The 27,505-nt window shown below is 37.9% G+C and overlaps 1 protein-coding gene across 1 annotated transcript; it reads right to left on the bottom strand.

Moving 5' to 3' along the window:
• Positions 1-24,351, bottom strand: YWHAG (tyrosine 3-monooxygenase/tryptophan 5-monooxygenase activation protein gamma). Its single transcript, XM_026672436.2, has 2 exons — positions 23,920-24,351; positions 1-3,471 (listed from the first exon to the last, which is right to left on the bottom strand). Exons 1-2 carry the CDS (start codon positions 24,004-24,006, stop codon positions 2,815-2,817), a joined length of 744 nt encoding a protein of 247 aa, XP_026528221.1. The 5' UTR covers positions 24,007-24,351; the 3' UTR covers positions 1-2,814.
• Between the last annotated feature and the right edge of the window lie 3,154 nt (positions 24,352-27,505).

The raw sequence follows: 27,505 nt of genomic DNA, 5'->3' as shown, positions 1-27,505 counted from the left end.
TGGAGTAGCATGGACATCAGATCTGTAAGTTTATTTGATCAATGTACGACGGCTACATAATGACTCACATTCATGATATTCCATCACTGAGGAAAACTGCTAAGAATGGTCCGTGTGTGAAATAATTCCTTACAGAAACACGGAGTTGGAAAAATAATCACTGATTAGACCTTAAAAAGAGTTCACTGCATAACATGACAGAAAAGCACAAACAAAGGCTCATTCAAAGAACATAGTCATTTTTCTCCTACACTGTAATAGTTATAATTTCACCATGACGAACACCAGACATTAAGATTAAGCTAACACTGGTGTTTTCTTTGCTTTCCTTTTTTTTAAAAAAAATCATATATAATTGCATGTCACTATAGCAACATCCATAACAGATCAGTTTTGTTACGATCACTATTTGGTAGAGCAAACTTTACCCCCGAAAAAGGAAAAATAAAATAAATTAAAAAAAATTAAAAAATTGTTGAAGACTATTGTCATAGGAATACATAACATCTACAGTATAAGTTAATAAATTTCAAGCTACTTTATAGAAATACAACACCAGCATGCACAATATTGTATCAATAGAATAATGGAGCAGTTATTCATTTCACTGAAGAAACAGTTATCATAGGCAAGTGCATTTCTTTAACAAAAAATTGAAAGAAACCATTCAAGCTGCTCGCATCCCCCAACCCCCTGCCCCCCCACTCCATATTTAGCCCTCTTGTGCGATCTTTTTCCCCTGCATAAAGTTTTTCTAAAGCAGCCAGAGCTAGAAGCTGGAAAAAAATCAAGAAAGGTTTTGTAATTCCAGTAAATCACTTCCAAATCAAAGCCAGAGATACGCACTGCTCACACATGACTGCAAATTAAAGAGAAGCCTTAAAATGTTCTTCCAGTCCACAATATTTCTTAGAGGTTTCACTTAGTCACTCAAGTTGCGAGCCACTCCTCCTTAGTAGAGCCAACGGGATGCACAAAACAGGCTACTGGCGTGGCATTTTACTGAAGTGGCCCTGAAGGGAAAGTCACTGAATGTATATTACCACATTGCAACAAAGTGCAATTTATGTTTGGTTTTTTAAGAAATGTATCTGAACTAGATGCATTGAAGCTGATTTGCCAGCTTTTTGCAATATCCACCCATCTTAAACTTTTACTTTCTTTGGAATTGCAGACTGTCAATAAGACTTGCCCTACTATCCAGGTGCATTGTAGCAAATTAAACAGAAAAAAGTCTAGACCACCATGAGAAACAAGATATTCCTTTTCCACAGAGGAAAATAAATTATTTGTACAATGGGAGTCATTAGAGCCCTGTTTCCTTCTAAGGTGCTTTTGACTAACAAAAGCTATATTTAAAATAAAAACCCTGTAATTTATGAAGGAAAAAAGCAATGAATTTCCAACTGCTATGATTTCCAAAAATGGATGACAAAAAATTCCTGATCAACTGTAATTTCCCCCCATTCCCAGCATATGAAGTATCACAAATAAACAGAATTTTCTGTACATGTTTGAAATAGGCTAAGATTTGTTAAATCTTGTTTGTTAAATAGGACACTGGCATCAGATACTTTTCTTTATGGATCTTTCTATCCCGATAAATTCACTTATAATCACAGGCTTGCAATACAGAAAGGCCCTGCCTTCAATATGGGCAACAAAGGAAAGGTCTGAAGCATGGGAAAAAGAGGCAGAGGAGATCTGCTGAGAATCTTTTAATTATACTAGGAGAAACATAAGATTATGAGCAAACTGGCAGCAGGATCCCTGAGGATGGACTATAACACCTTTCCTCTTCCTTTGAAAAAGAAGATATGGCCTTGGAAAAGTCCAGACACTGAATGAGAAAAATACAGGTCTGAATTAACAATAATCATTGTTAATCATGCCATAATCAAATAGCATTATGTTTTAAGAACTTCTCTTGTCCAATTTAAATTCTGAATTCTTTGCTAGGAATTTCTGTACTTCATATAGCTGTTTGCTAAGCATCTATTAAAATATGGCAAAGGAATCAGAACAAGATGGATTGTTTTCAATGTAGTATTCAGACATCTGGAAAACTGCTTCCCAGATGCAAACTACAGAACATTAAGCCAGAAAGAAAAAGTCAGTTTAAACTCAAAAAGTTTGGTGTAAAATATGGCTGTTGTGTAGAAATACTGTAAACTGTAATGTAACGTTAATACTGCAGGCTACCTTCAGCATCTAAACTCCAATGCTTATGATTTTAGAATCTTGGGATCTTTTTAAAATTATGCCACAATAAATGGGAACTCAAATCTTTCAAAATTGGAGGTGGACAGTAGAGACAAAAGACAAAAACTTTATCTTAACATAGTGTGACATTTCACTGAGAAGAGAATGACTGGGAAACCTTACTGGAACCACAGAACAGCTTCTCAAACAAACAAACAAAACAAAACAAAAGAAATCAAACCAAGAGAAAAAAAGAGAGAGGGCCATTCCATTCAAGTTAGTCATCATTAACTTCATGTATGCCTAGCAATTAAGATAACTTAAAGACAGCTCCCCTTGAATTAATAATCAACTGAACAGTCCATATGCCATTGTGAGGCTGCTATTCTACTTCATACCACCACAGCCAGCCTGATTTTCCACTAGTGGTGTTTTGGCAAAAGTGTCACAGAGGCAATCAAAGACAGGTTGCGGGGAGCCTCCCTGGAAGATCACACCTCCTTTTCCCCTACCCCACCCCTGACCCCCTCCCCCCCACTTTTCACTTGTGGGAAAAAAAATAAAGACTGCAGTAGTAGCATCGGCGTGCGGCTGCCAGTCCATCCGAAGGTTCTAGTTGTTGCCTTCACCACCGTCATCATCTTGCTGGTCGCTTGTCCAGAGCGTTAGGTTATCACGGAGCAGCTGCATGATGAGTGTTGAGTCCTTGTAGGAATCCTCATTGAGGGTGTCCAGCTCAGCAATGGCATCATCAAAAGCCGTCTTGGCCAGGTGGCATGCCTGTTCAGGGGCATTCTGGATCTCATAGTAGAAAACAGAGTAGTTAAGGGCCAGGCCAAGTCGGATGGGATGAGTTGGCTGCATGTGTTCCTTGCTAATTTCATGAGCTTCATTATATGCCTTCTCAGAAGATTCCACCACAGTTGCTCTCTTCTCCCCTGTGGCCACTTCAGCAAGATAGCGATAATAGTCCCCTTTCATCTTCAAGTAGAAGACTTTGCTCTCATATTGGGTCTCACTGCAGTTCTTGATCAGGTAGTTGTCTAGGAGACTGAGTACATCCTGGCACACAGCTTCCAATTCCTTCTCAATCTTCTCACGATAAGCCCGCACCATCTCTATTTTCTTCTCATTGCCATCAGCAGAGGTCTTCTGCTCAATGCTACTAATTACTCGCCAAGAGGAGCGTCGGGCCCCAACTACATTCTTGTAAGCTACAGACAAGAGATTTCTTTCTTCATTAGAGAGTGGCTCATTCAGCTCTGTTACCTGTATGAGACAAAGGATGACAAAATATATTTAATTAATAGTTTTGCTTTTTCACTCGAAACCATGCCACTTTTAAATTTAATTCAGTGTAATGTTTCTCACCAACCCACTGCAGTAGAAGTCAGAAGGCTCTTTTCTTAAATACATCATCATAACTTTTTTACACCATTCCTGACTTAAAATAATATGTCATGCAAAAATTGGGCAGTTTGAGTTATGAAGGTTAAAAAGTATGGTCCAGACCAAAGAAAGTTACTGCCATAATTAAAATTAATACAGCTGGTCCCAGACTTACAACCAGTCCATTCAAGTTCTACCTTGGAGGGAGGGTATTTATGTCCCAAATTCAAAGTTACAAAGCCCTCCCCCATCATTTGCATCATCTCATTGTTACCTGTGTTCCATTTTTCAGTAAAACCCTATCATAGCAAATGGTGCCATGGTGGTGCAGTGGTTAGAATGTAGTATTGCAGGCTAACTCTGCCCACTGCCAGGAGTTCGATCCTGACTGGCTCAAGGTTGACTCAACCTTCCATCCTTCCAAGGTGGGAAAATGAGGACCCAGATTTTTGGGGAGCAATATGCTGACATTGTAAAACGCTTACGGCTGTAAATATAGGCAGTATATAAGTCTAAGTACTATTGCCATAGCAAACCATTGGTTTGCTTAATGAGTATAGCAGTTAACAACAATAGATTTAACGACAGCCACAAAAAAGATCATGAAATTGAGTCAGTCATGTGACTGATTTTATTATCATTATGAGTTACAACTGTGATAGGCAGCCTCCATTACAGTGGTATTCGAGGACTACTTCTACTAGAAACATCACCACTAGAAGTAAATTTTGTTTTAAAAATTTTTGGCTAGCGATACAGAGACAGAGAGGTAATTCCAAAACTATATTAGGTTTTAAAGATTTATTGGGATATAAAAAAACAAAATATGTTTTGCTTCTCAAAATTTGATGAACACTATTTTAAAAGGGGGTTCTTTAGAAGCTAAAATCACAGAACTATAGGAGAAGTCAAGCCTGAAAGGCAGTAGTTTGAAATGAAAGTCAGTGTGATCATGAAAAAAATATATAGGAAGCAAGCCAGGCAGCAAGGTTGAAAATAAGATGTTAATGAGAGACACAAATTACTATACAGATAAATTGAGAAATTTGAAACTCAGAATACTATTGAGATTTTAGGCCCCTGATTTTCATGTTACTTTTCATGGTCTACAAGACTTGGAAAGTATTCCTAAAAAAAGAATCTGATCCTAGAAGTCAAAATCTTCTTGTATGCTCTAATGACATTTTTATGCTAAATTTAGCATGACCACTATGCTTAATTTTGGCAAGGAAGTACCCAAAGTTAGTAGTTTACAGTCCTAAGTAATGGTGTCACAATTACCACAAAAATGACTGTATCTTGCCAACTCAGGAACTCAGCATCTATCAAAGCCAACCAAGTGGGAATATCTGTATTTGGCACACTGGCAATAATAAATAAATAAGCCTTGGTTATACTTCTTACAGAAATACACCAAACTAAGAGAACAAACTATCTGCACAAATAGAGCTTTTATTTTCTAATACATTAATTTCAGAAGCATTTAATCACCAACATCAATTAACTTGGCACCAGAATGTCAAAGTTGTATTTACTTTTTCTAATGAAGGACAGACTCAGCAAAAGCAGGCATGTAGCGGCCCCCAGCAAGAGCATCAAGATGGGATCTTAGTGACAGCAAGGCAAATGGGTATCATATTTAAGAATGCCATTCTGCCACCTACACAGCATTTTTCTATTTTAGGCCACAGAATATTTTTTTAAATTTTGTTTTATAAAATGCTAGAAAGCTATTTAAAGCTTGACAGGCTTATTTTCTTAATCATGTCTAACAATTTTCCTGAAATTTGGGATCTGCTGAGAAGTAAATCTGGCATCTAAGAAGTTTACAAACCTGGGAAGGGGTTTACACTTTAGATGGACAGCATTGTAGAGCAGGGGTGGGATTCAAATTTCTTCACAACCAGTTATGTGGGTGTGGCCTAATTTGTGGGTGTGGCTTGGTGGACATGTGACTGGGTGGGCATGGCTTGCTGACTGGGCATCGCTTGGTGGTCATGTGACTGGGTGGGCATGGCTTGTATGTAAATATTATAAATATTTATGTAAACATTGATTTTTTTTATTTAAAAAAGAGCAACTTTTACCCAAAAGCAGGCAAAGCAGGCAGGCAGATTGAGTTGCTCACAGAATCAGATTCCCATAGAGATCTATCTATCTGCAATTGGCTACCTGAGTGTGCACTGCATAGCTTCAGTCCTAAGGGAGATTCGGCTCTGCTTTTAGATTAGCTAGAAAGCAAGAAATCCAAGGATTTCCTGCTTTCTAGCTAATCTAAATCTCCTGGCAGAGGCATTAGAACAGCTAATGGTCGGGGGGGGGGGGAATAGCAACTTACCAAACCAGGCAAGTTGGATGGCTCACATGCCAGGTTAAGGAGTGAGTGGGTGGGGCGAGGCCAGCCAGTGGAGCGATTTGCCGGTTCTCCGAATTGTGGACAATTGTGTGTGCAGCGTTTGCAAGAAATCATTAGCTGTGCTGCCTGGACAGCTGACAAGCACTGTGCTCCGGTGCGCAGCATTTGAAAATCCTCGTTTCCTGCTTTTTCAACCTCAACTGTGCCGTGCAAAGCAGCTGAGGAGGGAAAAGCAGGGAATAAAGGACAGCTTAGAGCCCGGGCAGGCGGGTGGGCCAAACACTGAACCAGTTCGGTGTCAGCTGCTCTTTGCAGCTACAGGTTCTATAGAACCAGGCCGAACCAGTAGCATCCCACCCTTGTTGTAAAGTATATCAAGTAATCCTTTTAATTTATGACAGATCCACAGATTCTTGATATTCTGGAACATTATGAAAGACCAAAGCAGATCTGAAACATCTCCTAGCAGAGAAGCACTCCTGAGGTAGCTGCCACAGTTATACACCTATAATATTGTATATATTACAAGCTTACACACGGACGTGATTTGTTCCTTTGTTTAAAAAAGAAACAACCAGTATCCCCAACTAGTGTTACTTATCTGCAGCATGTTAGAAATTTAGGTAAAACAGGAATTAAACACTATTGGTAAGTTTGTGCAAAGTTCTGTGATGAAAAATGTATGACTTTTATAAACTCTATAATCTTATAAATCTATACAACCTTAACTTTATTCTAGACCAGCCTTTTCCCAGAACTCTCCAAATGTTTTGAACTGTATCAGCCTTGACCAGTATGATCAATAGGTACACAAATATCATTTATTTAAGGTTGTAAATCAATTATTATAGATACTAGTTTTTACTATTTGTAAAAACAAACCTTCAAGCAGCGCCACATTACATTTATCTTAACTACTAAGTGCTAGAAATTACTAAACCAACATACAACCTAACATACAACTTGCACATTTATTGGCAGCAAAGTTGAATTCCAGTATATTTGCTGCTTTTTAACATTTTAATGATATAACCGAAGGTATTTGGGGGGGAAAGGGTTTGCCACCAAAGTATACAGTTTTTATGATATACAGTTTTTATGATAAAACAGCCCAGCTTTCAAGAAGCATTAATTTTCTCAGTGTAGCCAAATGTTACAGATCAGTTTCACAAGCTGAAGTCAAAGAGTAAAATGGACTGTACAATTCTGTATTTTTCTTTTGAAAATTGTACAAGTCTAACACAAGTTAAACTTCACCATTGTAAACAGGTTAGAACATAGCTTCATTTATGTAGATATGTATGTCAATGAAACTAATTTGACATAAATATAGCTTAATACAAAAAGACAAGAATCTCTTTTTAGATATGCATTGTTTTCTGCTTTTTGTATGCTTTTACATCACCAATATTGTATTTATAATTCATTTCATATTATATACTCAGAAAGGCTGGTACTTAAAGAATGGGATATACATGTTTAACTGAAGGTAAATATTTGTAGATGGGAAGACATTCAGTACAGTATTCTGTATGTTACTGCTCTCTGCAGTCACCGGTTTTCCTCAAAATTTATTTCCTCACAATTTAGATATATTGCTGTTACTAGGGAATAAAATCCTCATCATAAGGCAAAGGCTTCTCTGGGCCTACTATTCTGATTACAGTCTTGCATAGTAACAGAGGACCAAGGATACTCATGACATTTTGTTTTAAATAGCAACAAACTTTAATTCATCAGTTACTTCAGAAAGTGCTTTTCAGAACAACCATCAAAGACCACTTGATTTCAAAGCATTATCTTCAGCAAATAGATAATTTTGATTACAGATAGTATTAAACTCTAATTTGGAAAGTCTCATTTATCAAGATTCTCTTTGAGCAGAATGAACAGGCTTGTATGCACATGTAACTACATATACAACTTTAACTGTACAGTAGTAAGAGGAACAGTTGACTTGTATTTACCAATGAAATTTACAGTAATTAAGAATTAATATTTCCTTACATTCTAAAGCAGAACTGTGCTTTGTTTTCAATTGTGAGTCTTTTCCATTGGGCTCCAAAAGCTTAATTTGGAGGGGGGTGGGGTTTCAAGGAAAAAAAGCCAAGCCTTAAAGTCCCATCCCTAAGCTACTGTTAATAATATCACGTTTATCAGCTACTAGGTAAAATGCAGAAATTGTTTATATTATTGCTATCCTGCAATTCCATAAATTATTAGAAGACAATCCAAACATGTCTTGTATTTTGTTTGTGCCAGGAGAGTGGAAAATTAATCCAAAGTGAATGCAGATTTATATTAAAATTATTATAAAGTCAATGTATAGCTGCTGTGTAACCTATGAACTATAGCTAATACAAGAATGTGTATTTGAGACCTTTCAGGTAGGAAACTTTATAGAGGCTGACTTTCTTCTTAATACAAGTTTTCAATCTGCAGAATTGCTGTTGCAATTAGCATGACTGGGGCAAAGAAATGGTTCAAAAATAGGAAATTATTTCATTCCAAAATACAACTCATATAATAAATCTTTTGATTTTTTTTTTTAAGCTTGGCTCCAGGCTCATGATTTAATTAGGGCAATTGCCTGAACCCTGACATCATTGATATACAGATATACAAATCAGTTATAAAAATTATTTGAATTCCATTCCCTGCCCTATTTTCTCTCCCTCCCTCCCTCTCTATTTCATCAAGTTTTGACCATAATTGAGCCCTGCAAATAAGGTCCAAGTAATGATGGTTGCAATGCGGGTCATATGACCTGACCCAATTTTATGACCTTTGTGGAAGTTGTAACCCAAATATCACAGCCATGAGGCAAACTCATTGTTTGCTATGGAGCACTTTTTGCCACAAACAGGATGTAAATGCCATTTTCTGCCAAAAATGCCTTAAATCATGATCATGTGTCTACATTTGCACTGCAAATGGCCCCATATGTAGGCCAGATACCAAGCATGCAGAGTGTATTCATGTTTGGGAATGTTGTAACTTTAAAAATGGGATCTGCCATAACTTCAACCAGTTGCTAAGTGACCAATTGTTAAGTCAAGGACTACTTATAGTTCTGTAACATTCACATTGAACACAAATCAATATTGTGCAATAAAGTAATCCTGGAATTTTGGAAGCATTTCCAGATCAAGTACAGGAACCATAAAGTATATTAATTACCTACATTCCATTTATATTTATTTATATCAAAATGTAACAATAAAACTTCTAGACTTCTTCCCAAATTTTCAGTACCATATAATGTCTTCATAAAGATAGCTGCAGCCTCCGTTTTATTAATGAATAACATCATCTAAATTTCAAAACTGGAGACAACTGTGCACCATCCTAGCGTGCTAAGCTGCAACAGAATCAAAGGGAAACATTTCCACACCTAGTTAGCTATCATGAAGCAGGCAAGCATTAAAAAATCCTTGGCAACGCAATGATACACTTGCACATATCAGAGGGGAAGAGCGGAGAGGCAGAACTTAAAATTCCTCTCCCTGATCAGAACATATCTTATTTTTGCCCAAAGCACACCTTTAAAGATCAGTCATCACTTTTAAAGGAACTTTTTAAGGTTCAGTAAATGATGTTGCTAAGCTTTCTTCCTAGAATGGCAATAGTCAGATAAATGTGACCTTATCAACCAACAATCCCCAAATAAATTATTTTCATACTATCCTATCAGCAAAACTAGCCTTCCCAAGCCTGTTGACCCCTGAATGCGTTGGATCAATTACCACAATTCTGGCTCACAGGAACATGTACTTTGTCCCCTCTTTTAATGGGCATCTTTATACAATATAAATACTTCTAAACAAACTACTTTGAACAAATTCTGTAACAATTGGACTGAAGATATGATTGTATGATTTGAGATACTTCAGTGGCCCAGCAGCTTCCTCTCAATAATTGTCATCTTACAACAGACCACCACCCTTCTAACCTTGTAGTATCTACTCTGACAACAGGAGACCCAGATTGAAATCTCTCTTCCCTCTTTCAGGTTTTAGTGAAAAAAAATGCTGACCTGAAACTTCCTTCCTACAGGAAAATATCTCCCCTGAATTGTGATTTCTACCTTAGTCACTACCACCAAATTCAGATGATTCTATTTCCCACAGAATACAGCCAATTAATTGTTCTATCTGGGTTACTGGCCTTTGAGAGAAAATGATTCGATTTCAAATGTTAAAATATACACGTAGTCCTCTACTTATGACCACAACTGAGCCCAAAATTTCTGTTGTTAAGTGAGACATTTGTTAAGTGAACTTTGCCCCATTTTATAACTTTTCTTGACACCAGTTGTTAAGTGAATCACTGCAGTTAATAAGTTAGTAACCCGGTTGTTAAGGTTACAAAAGGGGATCACATGACCTTGGGAAACAGCAATAGTCATAAGAATGAACCAATTGCCAAGCATCTGAATTTTGATCATACAGGTGAAATTTGAAAAATTAGAATATCATACAAAAGTTCATTTATTTCAGTAATGCAACTTAAAAGGTGAAACTAATATATGAGATAGACTCATTACATGCAAAGCAAGATAGTTCAAGCCGTGATGTGTCATAATTGTGATGATTATGGCTGACCGCTCATGAAAACCACAAATCCACAATCTCAGAAAATTAGAATATTACATGCAATCAATAAAAAAGGATTGTACATAGAACAATATCGGACCTCTGAAAAGTATAAGCATGCTTATGTACTCAGTACTTGGTTTGGGCCCCTTTTGCAGCAATTACTGCCTCAGTGCGTCGTGGCATGGAAGCTATCAGCCTGTGGCACTGCTGGGGTGTTATGGAAGACCAGGATGCTTCAATAGTGGCCTTCAGCTCTTCTGCATTGTTCGGTCTCATGTCTCTTATCTTTCTCTTGGCAATGCCCCATAGATTCTCTATGGGGTTCAGGTAAGGCGAGTTTGCTGGCCAATCAAGCACAGTAATCCCATGGTCATTGAACCAGGTTTTGGTGCTTTTGGCAGTGTGGTTTTGGTGCTTTGGGCAGCCAAGTCCTGCTGGAAAATGAAGTCAGCATCCCCATAAAGCTCGTCTGCGGAAGGAAGCATGAAGTGCTCCAAAATCTCCTGATAGATGGCTGCGTTGACCCTGGACTTAATGGAAGCACAGTGGACCAACACCAGCAGATGACATGGCTCCCCAAATCAACACAGACCGTGGAAACTTCACACTGGACTTCAAGGATCTTGCAGTGTGTGCCTTTCCATTCTTCCTCCAGACTCTGGGTCCTTGGTTTCCAAATGAGATGCAAAAGTTGCTCTCATCAGAAAAGAGAACTATGGACCACTGAGCAACAGACCAGTTCTGTTTTTCTTTAGCCCACGTAAGACGCTTCTGACGTTGTTTATTGTTCAGGAGGCTTGACAATAGGAATACGACATTTGAAGCCCATGTCCAGGATCCATCTGTGTGTGGTGGCTCTTGATGCACTGACTCCAGCCTCAGTCCACTCCTTGTGAAAGTCCCCAACACTTTTGAATGGCCTTTTCCTGACAATCCTCTCCAGGCTGTGGTCATCCCTGCTCCTTGTGCACCTTCTTCTTCCACACTTTTCTCTTGCACATAACTTTCTATTAATGTGCTTTGATACAGCACTTTGGGAACATCCAACTTCTTTTGCAATTACCTTTTGAGGCTTTCCCTCCTTATGGAAGGTGTCAATGATGGTTTTCTGCACAACTCTCAGGTCAGCACTCTTTCCCATGATTGTGATTCCTACTGAACCAGACAGAGACTATTTAAAGGCTCAGGAACCCTTTGCAGGTTTATGGCTTAATTAGCTGATTAGAGTGAGACACTTTGAGCCTAGAATATTGGACCTTTTCACAATATCCTAATTTTCTGAGATTGTGGATTTGGGGTTTTCATGAGCTGTAAGCCATAATTATCTCAATTATGACACATCACGGCTTGAACTATCTTGCTTTGCATGAAATGAGTCTATCTCATATATTAGGTTCACCTTTTAAGTTGCATTACTGAAATAAATGAACTTTTGCACGATATTCTAATTTTTCGAGCTTCACCTGTACGATCATGGGGATGCTGCAATGGTTGTAACTAAAAAATAGTCATAAGTCTCTTTTTTAGTGCCCTTGTAACTTTGAATGGTCACTAAATGAACTGTGGTAAGTCAAAGATTATTTGTATCACACAAAATACTGAAAGCCAGCAAAAGTAATGTAACAAAATAGTTAAACAATACATTACTGAGAATAGCAACATTTTAAAAATCTACATCATTTACAAAGGACAGTTTCTGACCAACCCACTAAATCTCACACGAGGGTAGGCTCTAGATCCTTTCTATGAAACAGAGTCATCTTGCAGGAGCCAGATGATGATATTTATTAAAGGCCACAGAGTGGTTTATGAGAAGTTTTCTATCTCTACACCTGCCATATGAAACAGCCTTCTCCCTGAGATTTAGATGGCATCAATCATGTGAGTCTTCTGGAAGGCCATGAAAACCTGGCTTTTCCCTCAGGCATTAGATGAGGCTATTAGTGGAGCCTGATATACGTATTTTGGAAGCTGAGTAATTTTGTGAGATACCTTAGCTCTTATATTGTATTATGACAGTACATACCAATTCTACAGTGTTTATCAAGTCCCCATCTAGCAAGACTTCATTATGAAGTCAGTTAATTATCTAAACTTACTGCCTTACAAAACAATACTTGGCATTTGATAGTATCTCACTACCAATCTTTTCAGATTATTACATGACTTCGTGGAAAGCTTTGAGTGTTCGTTTATGGTGAATTACTACTTTCCAGAAAAATGATAGCAAGAATATTTATCAGATTTATGAAAGGTTGAGTAATGTGAAAGACAAAATATTTAAACATAAAGTAAATTATAATAGCTTGGCAAGCAATTTGCTATTAGCTGAAAAATTCATTGGGCTTACAAAACTACTCCAGCTTTTACTCAATCATTAAAGAAACAGGTATCCAGTCTACCAGTTTCACAATATGCTGTTCCCCCTCCTCCCTCATTTCCAGTCATGATGGTAATAATGTACATGAAATTCACATGTCTAAAGCTTGTGTAAGGTACAGAAGCTCAGTGCCCTGATAACTCTTTTCTCCATTTTTCACCAGTTTCACAACTGTTCCTCTATAATTTCTTTTAATCATTTGCTATTATGCAGATCAATTTAATCAAGTAGGATATAATGATGTACATTTATGTACACTAAAGAACTATAGTCAAATATGTAGCCAATTGTCATGCAATATTCTGGCTTCTAGTATTTTAAACTATGTAAGTTACCCTTTTCTGAATGTTATTTCCATACATCCAACTTTCTCCAATTCGCTCTAATCTATTCCATCACTACTGTTCCTTTTTAATATCTTGACCTGCTTTTATAGCCAATTGTCTATTCAATATTCTGCATATTTATTCATTCATTCATTTTCAATAGCTGCCCATCTTACTCATAACTCTGGGTGGCTTAAAATATATACATGGGAGTGAGATACTTGACCAGTTAGCTATATTTCTCCCCTAGACTTAATGTGCTGATAAAATTCAATTTTCCCACAAATAGTAATAGTAATTTCCCCTAAAGGTAGAGAATTTAGAAATTTTACTTATGGTTTACTCAACAACATGTGTTCTATCTTAAAAAATATACTCTGAACATAGTAAGTCAGAATAAACCATTCCACAAGCAGGCAATTATCTAATTTATGAAAAAACATTGCTTAATTTTTTTACAAATAACCTTTATTGTGCCTTTGTGGTTGTTCCCATCTATTATAGGGCTGGAGTCTGGCATTTCTGCTTGCCTAATCCTTTCATGTTATAGGAAATTCAACAACCATTTCTAGGTGTTGCATCATTACAGCATAACATCATTGGGCTTTATAATTAACCTTAAGATCCCAAGTTTTAACTAAAAGATGGATATAATTATTTCAAATATTTGAATTCAGTGTAACTTTAATACAATTGGAAAATTTCCCAAACTTTCATTTGAAGTTATTTTAAGACATCCAATATGTAATGTCCATCCAATGCAATTAATTAATATTAATTAATTAATTAATTAATATGATCATATTAAGAGCAACTGCGTTCTCTTTGCTGATCAGGCATGATATTCCCCTCTGAAAAAAAATCGGGCCGGCCAAAGAGACCCCCCACCGCGCGCCAAGAAATCGCTGCCCAGTTCCCTTTTCCTGCCGCTCAGCGGCCTCCGCTCGCACCACCCGCCCGCCCAGGCTCCGCTCGCACCACCCGCCCTCCGCTCGCACCGCCCGCCCGGCCTCCGCTCGCACCGCCCCTCGTCGCCCGCCCGCCGGCTCCGCTCAGGTATCCGGCTGGGGCTGTCAGGAGTTGTTACCGCCGGCGCGCTCATGCAGCTCCAGTCCCGCGTTGCCTCGGGAAGGAAAGGCAAAACTAGGAGCCGCTGCTGCCGTTGCAAAGCGCCGCCGCGCTCTTCCTTTTGCCTTTCCTTCCTGAGGCAACGCGGACTGGAGCCACGCAGAGCCGCGCCAGCGGTAGCAACTCCTGACTCGGGCCTCCGAGGGAGGGGAAGGAGGAGAAGAAGGGGGGAAAGGGGGGGCGATTCCCAAAAAAATCGGAATTCCGATTTTAATCGGAAGAATATCATGTCTGCTGATGATGTAATGCTATTCAACACCACAGACAATACTACTACCCTTCAAAAAGACCTCGACTATGTATCAGAATGGTCAAACAAATGGCAACTTCAAATCTCAACAAATAAATGTTCTGTCTTACATATTGGCAAAAAAATCAGAAAATAAAATACAAGCTGAATAGTCAAGACCTTGTTGATGAGTCAAACTCTGTCAAGGACCTTGGAATACTCATCTCTAATGACCTAAGTGCTAGAGCCCACTGTAACTACATAGCCAAAAAGGTATTAAGAGTTGTTAACCTAATCCTATGTAGCTTTTTCTCTGGTAATATCACACTACTAACTAGGGGATACAAAACATTTGCCAGACCAATACTCGAATACAGCTCATCAGTCTGGAACCCGCATTACGTATCTGATATTAACACAGTTGAGAAAGTCCAGAAATATTTCACAAGAAGAGTTCTCCACTCCTCTACTCGTTGCAGAATACCTTATGCCACCAGACTCGAAATTCTAGACCTAGAAAACTTAGAACTATGCCGCCTTCGGTCCGATCTAAGTATAGTATATAAAATCATACACTGTAATGTGCTACCTGTCAATGAATACTTCAGCTTCAACCATAACAACACAAGAGCAAACAATAGATACAAACTCAAGGTTAACCGCACCAAACTTGACTGTAGGAAATACGACTTCAGCAACAGAGTGGTCAATGTCTGGAATACTCTACCTGACTCTGTGGTTTCTTCCCCAAACCCCAAAAACTTTAACCTTAGTCTGTCTACTATTGACCTCACCCCTTTCCTAAGAGGTCTGTAGGGGGCGTGCATAAACGCACCAAAGTGCCTACCGTCCCTGTCCTATTGTTTCTTTTATTTTTCTTATATGTACTCATTTCTTGTATTCATAACTATGTTTATCCTTATACCTATTATCTTGTAAGCAATTGACAAATCAAATCAAATAAATATATAAATAAACAAACAATGGAAGCAAACTGCAATATTCCTATCATTCAAGCACTACCAGCTAAATGCAACTTATTTTTACAAAATCTCTACTCCACTAATACGTAAGTTGGCTTATCTTTCCTTCACCAGAAATATATAGTGTACATTATTCCTCTAAGTAATGGAGGAGATGCCTCTTATTCCTCACAAGAGTGGATGGTGGATGCAAGAAGTATACAGTAATAATAATGCACAATCCATACAAAGTTCTACATGGTTTCTCTATGGCAATAGATATAATCATCTTTGCAATGCCATGGGACCAAAGCAGATGCATTTTAGACCCTGCTGAAATAGCTCTGCTTCTTGTAACCTATTTTAGCTATACTGAAATCACAGGAAGTAGAAAACTAATTCTCCAGGAGAAAAGGACTTTGCAAAAGCTCCAAGGAATTAATTATTATTAAAGTGGAACAGTTATTAGCAAAGAATCTGAACACCATGTTGCAAAAACATTTATCCATATATTCTATGTATAAATTCTTACTAGCTTTAGTAAAAATATACACAAATAACTATGGGTCAAAAACCCATCACTTTTCTCTCTTAATCTACCCAATAGACAATGTTTCTGGAGAAAAAAAAATCAAAACACATGAACACCCAGAAAAGTGGACCAGAAATTTCTATAAGGTCAAAAAATTATATGGATTTTTTTTCACCTCTAAGCAAGGTTGCTCAGTTTAGAATTGTATTAACATTTGCTTTTCAGACTGTGTAAACAAAATATACATTAAAAAAGTATACCACAGCTGAATATTGTATTTCTAAATAGAAAACACCATTTCCAATATTCCATAAAATATACATTTCCCCATATCAAAAATGTTTAGTTTCTTAAAAAGCAAAACTCTAAAATAGATCAATTTAATTTTTTATACCTTGTAATGCAGCCCAAATACTAGCATAGACAATGAATACTGAGATGAACATTCTAATCTGAATTATTTGCTTAGGAACATTTGCTGGAAAACACATCTTTAGCAAGCACTGAAGAAAAAGATGTGCTGTGATGGAAAAGAGGTAAAGATGAAATGCAGCAACATATTTGGTTCAAGCTGTAACCTACGCAGTACTGTTGCTATGGAGACGAAAGAGGAATATTCCCCACCAAAGTTCTCACATTTAGTGACCTAAAATATCTGCAACTGATGAATATTTGCCTAGTAATTGACTAGCTGTGAGCAAATCTGAGCCTTAATTGAAAACTAATCTGTATCTCCATAACTAGGCAAATTTCAGATATCTGCACCTAATTCAATATTACTGCAGCTGCCTCAGTCAGCTGTTCGAAAAGATTGTCATTGCCTAAATTGACATGGCCAAATTTGAAGAAATATCACTCCCAGAATACAAGCCAATTCAGGAAGCCATTTGTTTTGATAGCAGCTTCTATCAATTATTTATATGACTGTATCAGTAAACAATGAATCTACAATCTAAGTTCTTATTAATTTAAAAAAATTAAACATATGAAACCATGTTATATAAATATCCCATTACCATGTGAGTATATTTTAGTGACCTAAAATATCTGCAACTGATGAATATTTGCCTAGTAATTGACTAGCTGTGAGCAAACCTGAGCCTTAATTGAAAACTAATCTGTATCTCCATAACTAGGCAAATTTCAGATATCTGCACCTAATTCAATATTACTGCAGCTGCCTCAGTCAGCTGTTCGAAAAGATTGTCATTACCTAAATTGACATGGCCAAATTTGAAGAAATATCACTCCCAGAATACAAGCCAATTCCGAAAGCCATTTGTTTTGATAGCAGCTTCTATCAATTATTTATGTGACTGTATCAGTAAACAATGAATCTACAATCTAAGTTCTTATTAATTTAAAAAAATAAAACATATGAAACCATGTTATATAAATATCCCATTACCATGTGAGTCTAACTTCTGTGGGATAAAAATTTGACAAATCATAGTCTCACCAATTCTCATATGGGAACTGAGGAGTTTGCCTTACATAAGGAAAGTGCAAAATGTCCATTGCATGTAACAGTGGGATTTGGTGACATATGCTTAAACTGAAACAGGTATGTTTTTGTTCACATATGGAATGAAACAGAACATTTTATTCCATATACTGTACAAAATTCAATTTTACAAGTATAAGTGGAAGTCAAAATGGAAAAGATAGTGTGTGCAACAACAGCAACAGTCAGGGTGGGAAGGCCAGATAAACAGGGATTTGGTGGCAACTAATGGGCAGGGAAAGGAGAAGAGATGAGGCAACTCACATTAGCCTTGCCTGCTTACTCCATAATCCAGGGATATTATTTTAGTTGAAGCCCAAAACAAGAAAACTGTTGTTTTTCTAGTTTATTTCTGCTGATCCAAAATGGTTGGGCACAACTTTTAGACAGCAATAATTTGTTCAGGTTTTGTAACAAGCTATGTTTCCATTTTGTTCACATCCTTATAGCACATTATCATCAGCTAAAAATGTACGCTTACATTGCTGCAGTGTCATCAGGAAAAAAGGAAAACATGTAAATTGAAGAAGGTCCCAGAAGTAAATATTTTCTTCCATTAAAAAAATTCCTAAAGCATACAAGTTCTGGGGAGCATGTAAAGCTTCTACACTGACATCTCTCACTTTCTGGCAGGCATATAGTAATTATCTACAAGCCAACTCATTCACCTTGGAAATCCCGAGTTAACATACTAACATTTCTTCTTCCTCTTTTTGGAGGATGACAAAATAGAAAATTAAATATCACAAGATATAAACGTAAGGAAAAGCTGAGTTTCCTTAACTTCACATGTTGTCAGAAATGTGGATGACCTATTATCTTAAAAACTGAAATACCACAATCTACACATCTACAACACAGGTCTAGATACCAGAGAGGTACAATTATGAAAAAATCTGATCTTATTTACCACTGACAACCATAAACAGGATTCTCTATGCCAAGTGCCAGCAATAAATTAGATACAATTATATAGCCACAGCATCATATTGGCTGAAAATGCCAATTTCAATTGATCTTGTACAGTGTAATTTAAAGCTATTTCTCCCACCAAATGGAACACCTGTCCCTATTATAAGAAAAAAACAGTGTGTTATTAATCTTTACAAACAAGGAAGCTATTAGAAAATTAAGAATTTAATCCTATATACTTACCAGAAATTGGAAGTAAAGATCATAGCTCAATAAAGGTTAGTTCTGAGAAAAATACATAGGACTGTATTATACCTTGATTAAGAACTGCTTAAGGCAACCAACACTAATTAATGGTTTAATGGCATACAGCACACAATATCATTATTCTAACATACCAATGTGCAAAGTATCATTCAACACTAAAAAGCAAAATAACCCACATTGTGTTTAATTCCTTAGATCAAAACCCTCTCAGCGATGTGCCCTTGCTTAGCTTCTAAAAAAGGAGCTCAATATTAATCTAAGGTCTTTTTAAAAGCCATATAAAAGTCCATTTGATTTTGCAATGTGCATTTTCATCAGAGTTCACATCTATCTTCTAACATTGTCTATTGTGTATTAACTCAGAGATAGACAATCTGGGAAGTAAATCTCAAAGTCCATCACTATTTGTTTTTTTTCATATGGAGACATTATCTGGCCAAGTAACAGTCAGTGAGCCATCTACATACTATCTGATGGATTTGGGGCAGGTAAAAATGATGGAAGAACATTATCTCTTGCTCCTGCTATCTTTAAGTTCTATAACAGCTGACTACCTTCATGTCCTTTAATTAAATTTAACAGTTTTCAAGTCAGAAACTATCTCACCACAATAATTATGACAATATCTAAATACTAATCAAACAGAGCTTACCATTTACCATGTACTGGTTCCTGAGCTAACAGAAACACTGTAGTGGCAAAGGGCAGATTTCTAATCTATCTTTGTACAGTGATAGCCTTTTCAGTAAATAGTACATTAAAGGTCACCTGTAACATCACACTGTGCCCTAATGCTATTATTAAGTTTTGGACCCTTAGATACAGAAAAACATTCAAAAAAGTTTAGAAGATATTTCCCATTTTAAAGAAGAGAAATAAAAAATTATTTGTTAACAACTTTTCCATTAATGTTCAAGATAATTATGTAATGTCTTGTTAAACACATATTGGGTGATTTAAGTTAACTAAGAACATTCAATGCTGATTTAAGATACACGTTTTCAAGTTCCAGAAAGCCCAATAAATTACAGATAGATGCTAAAAATAAAATCATACTATTTAACTTACCATGTTCTTCTATATGAAATCTAAATTCCAAAAGTGTTGCACAAAAAAATCCAGTCATTATACAGTTCCTATGAACTGAGAATTGGCAAGCACTTTTATCTTCAAACAGATGGAGGGCTCCATCTTTGTTATAGATAATGGTTACTGATCTAGACATCCTACCATAAGTTGTTGGATGACAGCTATGAAGTTGATCAACAAGTTCCAGTTGAAGCATCCATTTCAGAGATGCTCTCAGCACATCCTGTTGGACTTTACCTGCATGGAGTCTCCTAATTTCAGCAAGTTATTTTAATACATCGCTTTCAAGTTCACCCAAGTGAAGATACAGCAAGGCTCTGTAGGACAATGCGCTCTTATGTGCATGCTACATATAGAACAATCAGAAAAGGAATATTGATACACAACATGTAAGAATTTTAAGGTTTCACACCACAGCAGTTACATTTAACCTCAGTATACCTCTGAATGCCACATGCTTTGGAAGAGGAAGAATACATTACTGTCTTCATATCTTGCTTAGTCCAACTATTCTTCAGAACTGAAAAGCTAGCCATTGATCAGATGCAGACCTCTTTTTACACTTAATAGTTTAATGATGTTGGTATGTCTCCATTGTGAAGTTTCTCTTTTGTCAGTCTTCAATATACTTTACTACAGGTATCTAAGTTCATTAGGTTAAGAGATAAACCACAAACATTTAGGATGCAGTCTAGAACATTGTATTTGGTTGTAGATATCAGTTTAATTGTAATTCTTATTTCTGCATTGAGACAAAATGCTATATATGCAGTCAGTCACCAACTGGGTGCACTGCAACCTCTATTGTTATGTGACATCATTGCCTTACAATGGGAAATCAGTGAGAGGTCATAAGTCTTGCACACACCTGGAATGGGAAAGGATGATGTAAGATATGGCTATTAGGTCTGTAATGTCATTTCTAAGTGTAATAGCTCATTTTTTATATTAGCCTTAATAGAGGTCAACAAGCAGGCACTTTCAAAGATTTAGATGCTAACTGTTGAAGAAATTCTGTAACAGTGAGATGCTGTAAGATATTATATTTCCATTATTTTACACAAAGTATACTTCACACAAAATTGCTGGTACTTAAGGAAATCACAGGAAACACACAAACAATTTGGAAAGCTATTGGAGAAATCAGACATCAAGTCAGAAAATATAATGCATATGTTGCAAAACCTAGGACTGAAGACTCACATTCAGCTGCTCTAAGTGAGATTCCTCTGTATGCACTGATTGGCATCAAGCCACATTGCAGAAATGGTCTGCCCAAAATTAACAGAGAACCGCTATGCCACATATGGATCTCCATCTCATTTGAATCTTCCTCTTCTCAAAAAAGCTCTGGCAATTCTATTTCCTTGACAAACACAAGGTTAGGACAAAATGGTGCAATAATATAAAGAACAGACTGCGACAATTCTAGTCTAGATCAGTATTGCTATTCATCAGTGAGAGGCCATGCTGGCTTCTCTTAAAGGCTCAGACCTGACTAACAAGGCAAATATAAAGAACTGTTCTCCCCTTTAAAGCAACCCCTCCCTCCCTCTCTCCACCCAGTCTAGCCTCTCTGCAATATGACAAATGCAGAATCTTCTGGAATGACTTGATACTGCCTCCCACGATTGCTTTGTTTGCAAGATCAGATCAAACATTTCTTTTTTATTTATTGGATTGTAAAAAATGAAATAAATTCCTCCAGTTTATAGTATTTAAGAGCTCTGTTCTACAATGACCTATTAACTGTACTAAAATTAATCTATCTTAGCTTAATTCTGAACAAATCTTCAAATAAACACTTCTGAAGACACCCTATATAAATATGAAGGTTATTCCACAAAAGAAAAGAACACTATCATCCGAATCTTAAGAAAAGGATGCACTATAATGAATAAAAAATACCCCAAGAAAGAAATTAAGTACTAATTAGTATACAAAAATCATTTTCAATTGGCAATTCTCCCTATGTTATCCAAATCTCCCCCCAAAGAGTGCTAGGTAGAAAAATGAAATATTTGAAGATTTGCAGTTCAAAAGAAGAATACGCTTTTATTGATCAAAATCATAATCTTAGCTCACTATCATGAAGCAGATTAAGGGATGAGTTGGTTGCCAATTGTGGGTGGGGCTGCTTGTGGGAGTTAGGGGGTGGGTATACTAGCTGAATTACTGGGAAAGACTAGGGAGTGGCACCGCCCAAGCACTAGAGAGGGGGAGCAAAAGGGGAAAAAAGACAGAACATCCATGCCACTAGGTATGCCCTCTCAACAGAACGTAGGATTACTCATATTTCTGCAATATGGTGATAAAAGGGAGGGGCAAGGTATAGCTTATCCTCAAGGTATTTAAACATAAGTAGCATCAAATCCCCCCTTCTCTCCCCACCCAAATGCAGAAAAGAGACTACTTTAACTAGGCCTAATGATGTGGCAGAACAGAACAGCTTCATCAGTCCACCAAGGAACAATAAAAAATTGTAGAGGAAGGTGATTACAACTAGTATCATAATGTAACTCCATTAAACATAAAGGATCACTGCAAATGCTGCCTGTGCCACACCAACAACTTTATGAAACAAGGGGGGGGGGGGGAATTAACTTCTGTTCAGAACAGCATTTGAAAATGCCTGTTAGGAACCAAATACTATTTATTTCAAAGATGGTCACATTTCTCTAAAATGGAATAATTAGCCTTTGAACTTCCAAAGATTGCACTGCATAATATGACAGTAAAGGCAGAGTACTCATTTTTTTTCTTAAAGGAAAGAGATATTTCTTCAGCATGGAAGAGACAATACTTGGGAGGTATTCCCTCTAGAAAAAAAAAAACCTCTTCTTTGTATAAGGAACAGAAATAGTGGGAAATTTCAGTCCAAGAGACAGCAAGAGTATGCTCCCTTTCCAGCACAGAAAGGAACATGGTTCTCTCCTTCCCACTCTTAAGCAGGGTGGGGCATTTGCTCTGGAAGTTTGTAAGAAATAAGATTCTCGTCCTCACTTAACCAGTATTAGTAATGCGCTATTTCAAGTACTTTCTAAAGACACACAAAACACAGATACAGGAGAAAGTAAGGTTGCATGCCAGAAGACATTTAGATACAATGGGGATGCTAATAATGAGATCTAACCCAAGGTGGAATAATCTCCTTTAGACACGTGCAGGAAGAAAGGAGCTCTTTTTCTCTAGGCGTGGCAGAGTCAGAAAGAAAAGAAAGCACTCTTTGCTCCTTGAAGCCATTTCTACTATTTAAAAGTGAGATAAGAAATTACAGTACCTCAGCCCCAAAGTATTTTCTATATGGGACAAGAATGTGTTTGTATTTCAATACACACAGAGACCGCATAGAAAGTTGAGTGTAGAAAACCTTAAAAATTGTATCCCTATCATACATTTCTTCCAAATAACTGCCAATACCCCCCTCCACCCCAAAAAACGATGATTCATCATGAGGGACATTTTCTACACCCACTATAGCTAGTGGGCTTTAAAGTGAAACACATTCAAAAATTAAAGTGAAGAAAGTATTGTATTAACACCATTTTGAAGAACCGTTTTTTCCTATTCCTTTTGGGGAGAAGACAGGTGATAAAATACAAGGCTTTTCTCGTCAATCCCTCCCTTTCCTTTCCTTTGAATACAGCGTATTTTCCCCATCCGCATTAGAAAAAGTGTTTCCCGCAAAAAAACAAACAAAAAAAAACTACCCAATGGGACCAAGGAAGAGCAAAATAACGGTCTGTCACCTTATTTCTGCATATTGTAATTATTTCCCCTTCTTTAACGTTTATTTCATCAGAACGTCAGCCAAATTTCCTCACACAAATGAGAGAGGGAGACGGAAAACCTACTGCCACTTTTTAAAATTATTTCTCCTCGTGTATGTTGGGAAAGAAAAGTGGAAAATATTTTCCTTCCTACTTCAAAAAAGAATCTCCAGACAAAAGCCCCCAAAAGAAAATTTTCTTTCAGAAATAGGCGGCGGGAGGGCCCTTTTATTGCCGCTACGGCGGGAAACGGAGGGCAGAAAAGGGCGACTTACGTTCTTCATGGCAGCCGCCATGTCGTCGTATCTCTCGGCTTGCTCTGCCAGCCGGGCTTTCTGCACCAGCTGCTCGCGGTCGACCATCTTTACAGAGTTTTTCGGAGGCTGGGAGGTTTTGCTTCTTTAAATATTTTTGTTCTGCTCCCGACCGAGGCTAGAGAGAGAGAGAAAGAGAGAGAGAGAGAGAGAAACACAGAAACAAACAAAAAAAAAGCCAGAGAGCAGGCTATTGGTTGGTCGGCCGGCAGGCCGAAGCGGGGTCGCGTGCGAGGCAGGCGATTCAACGGTTTTGCTTCCCTGAGCGCGAGACAACTCGCCTCTTTCACGCTCGCGCCGCTACTGCTCTTACGGCAGCGGCGACGGAGAAGGCGGCAGCTGTAGTACCAGTGGCGGCTGCACCCAAGAAATATACGCATGCGCCTCTTTACCTCGCGGGGATCCTCTTGCCCCGCCAAGGCCCTCCTCTTTCCCCCCTGCCCCCGCCCCTTTTAAAGCCACGCCTCCTTAGCTAAGGTAAAAAAGAGAATTGCGTACGGGCGGCAAAACTGCACACAAGGGTCGGGGTTACTCCAAGATGACGCAACCATGAAAAGCACCATGGGAGCTGTAGTTTGAGGGAGGATGTGATCAGAGAGAAAGTTGCCTCAGATGAGAAACACCCGTTTTCCAAAGAATAAAATTCGTGCCTCGTATTTTGCAGTCTCTTAGATGAAGGAAAAAATTAATCCTTGTAATGCAGCACATTAAAATTCTAACAATTAATTTGCTTCCAGAAGTTGTGGGTGCTCCATCACTGGAGATTTTCAAGAAGAGATTGGACAGCCTTTGTTTGGAAGGGGAGAGGGTCTCCTGCGTGAGCAGGTGGTTGGACTAGAACAGGGGTCTCCGACTTTGGCAACTTTAAGCCTGGCGGATTTCAACTCTCAAAATTCTGGGAGTTGAACTCCTCCAGGTGTAAAGTTGCCAAGGTTGGAGACCTCTGGACTAGAAGACCTTCAAAGTCCCTTCCAACTCAGTTAATTGATACTGAAGATATGATACTGAAGTGATAAATAGCAACTGCCTTTTCACTGAAGGACTAGGTCTATTTGTATCTTAACATATCTTTCTTCTCTTATTTTCCCCACAACAACCCTTTGAGGTGAGTTGGCCTAAATCACCCAGCTGGCTTTCATGGCTAAGGTGGGACTAGAACTCGCAATCGCTTTCTTTCTAGCTTGGTACCTTAACCATTTGACCAAACTGGTAGTGGCTAGTACTGTATTGTAAAGTAGTACCTCTATTAAGTAGACCAGACCAACTTCACAGGAGGGCTAAAACTACTTTTGCTGAGATTGGCTATATTTCAAATCTCAATATCTTGCAAATTTAATTATTCTATACATACTCACCCATCTTATACACCAGTACACTAGGGAGATGTCTGCCTAAGCCACTTCTGAATATTACCTTGTTTCTTGGGGCTTAAAAAGTATTTCAGCACTTTTGTAGAGATTCTCAGTCATCTCAGTCATTTCAGGTCATGGTTGTCCTAAAGATGCTTTTTCACCTTATGATTCTCAATTCTTGACGAATGCATCTTTTCTTTTATGTATACTGAGAGTATTTGCACCAAGACAAATTCCTTGTGTGTCCAATCACACTTGGCCAATAAAGAATTCTATTCTATTCTTTTAAAAAAAGATGCTTTTTCAGGAGGCAACTGGACTTTCTTGTTTTTTCTTTTGAATACATTTTGCTTCTCATCCATGAAACGTCTTCAAAAGAAAAAACAAGAAAGTTCAATTGCCTCCTGAAAAAGCACCTTTGGAATTGTACAAAGTTAACACCCATCCCTCTCCTAGAAGAATGAAATATTTTGGGAAATATTAAAAAAGGCAGAATATTATATTTCCCTAAATAAGAATAGAATATAATTCTTTATTGGCCAAGTGTGATTGGACACACAAGGAATTTGTCTTGGTGCAAATGGTCTCGGTGTACATAAAATAAAAGATACTATTCATCAAGAATCATAAAGTACAACACTTAATAATAGTAATAGGGTACAATAAGCAATCAAGGAGAAACATGCTCTTTGAAAGCAGACTCAGCAGGACTGGGCCAGCCTATCTACAAGACAAAAGACCTTCAGCCCGAGGGTGATGGGATTAAGACATGGCCCTTCAGGACATAATAGAACCATTTAGCAGAAGACACAGAGCTCACTGCATTGCAATCTCCTAAGGACATTGCATCACTCAGCAAACTTCAACCAAACTTAGCTCAGACAAACTCCTAGGATTTGTACATGGCCCCATAGGAGTCTGACAACAGCCAATAGAATACATGTTCTTGCACAGGAACAGGAAGCTCAAGTTCAAAGCCCAAGAGAAGGTATAAAAGCCACCCACAATCAACTCCATGTGGTCAGCTGCCCAGAACCACCCATGTGTTTCTGCTTCACCATTAAACCATCTTTCCAAACAGCCTCCATATTTCCAGTGTCTTTTTCCCAGCTTGGAACTGAACTAGATGGATATTTCTTCCAACAGGATATTTCAGCACCTGTTTCTAGATAATAGTTCTTCTTTTCATCAAGGTCACCTGCCTCGCTTTCTATAGTTGAGGGCACACTAATTCCTGGTTTCCAGGACCATCCTGCTTTGCCCAGTAGGAGACTTCGCTTCTTTTAATCTGAGCTATCCTTGTATAACCACTAGTTCTCTAAATGGCCCCTGGCTCACAGACCGGGATCAGTTTTGAATAGCAGCTAACAAGCAGTGGCAGCAGAATGGAAGCTTCACAGGGAAGCAAATGGGAGAGAGCCATCATTGCAACTTTTCCTGCATCTATCATTTGTTTTGCTTTTGAACACAGGTTCAGTGCTCTTCTGAAATAGCACTAAAACTCTATCCAAGAAGAGTTCACATTTTGAATGTGAGCAAATAAAATACTCAAGAAAGCCAGAGTCAATTTTAACAGACCAAGCTTGCTGGTTTAGCCACCAGCCAATACCCCTCATCCCCAACTTGAGCCCTGGCCCCAGTCCTAGCTTGGGCTTAAGGAAAATGATTGGTGGATATTGGCAATTGATTATTTTTTTGCTTGCACCCTACACTCAGTCAATAAGAACAAGAATCCTTTAGCATGTCAGTATATAAGAAATTATAGCTGGGATAGCCATAACAACAAGTCAGCCAATGGGAACTGTTAGTGACTAAGAAGTGGCACCTGTTGTGAACCATGCCAGGCAGCTCAGAGCCTGGACATGGCTTAGCTCTATATATGAGAGTTAGTTTGCTTTTGTGAATGTAGCTTCTGTGATTATGACTTCTGGATTCTGAGTTCTGGTTCTGACTTCTGCTGCATGGGTATTGTATACATGCATCATACTGTATATTATTATATATAAAGAAGTTTATTCTATAACTGAATCATGCTGAATTATTTACTTGTGTGCTGGTTGGATTGCTGCAAACTCTGACATACCACCATTGTGCCTGTGGTACGATAAGGCTTGGCAGGTCACGTAGTCCATTTTATTCCATTATATTTTTCTGCCAGCAACTGGTGGGTAGCATTTTAACTTGGCTGTGAGGAA

This window comes from Notechis scutatus, chromosome 1 (genome assembly GCF_049901735.1).
Source record: "Notechis scutatus isolate UNSWTSFEM ecotype Mainland chromosome 1, rNotScu1.2, whole genome shotgun sequence".
Classification (NCBI taxonomy): domain Eukaryota; kingdom Metazoa; phylum Chordata; class Lepidosauria; order Squamata; family Elapidae; genus Notechis; species Notechis scutatus.
The sequence above is the reverse complement of the archived record's forward strand: the minus strand, read 5'-3'. Positions and strand labels throughout refer to the sequence as shown.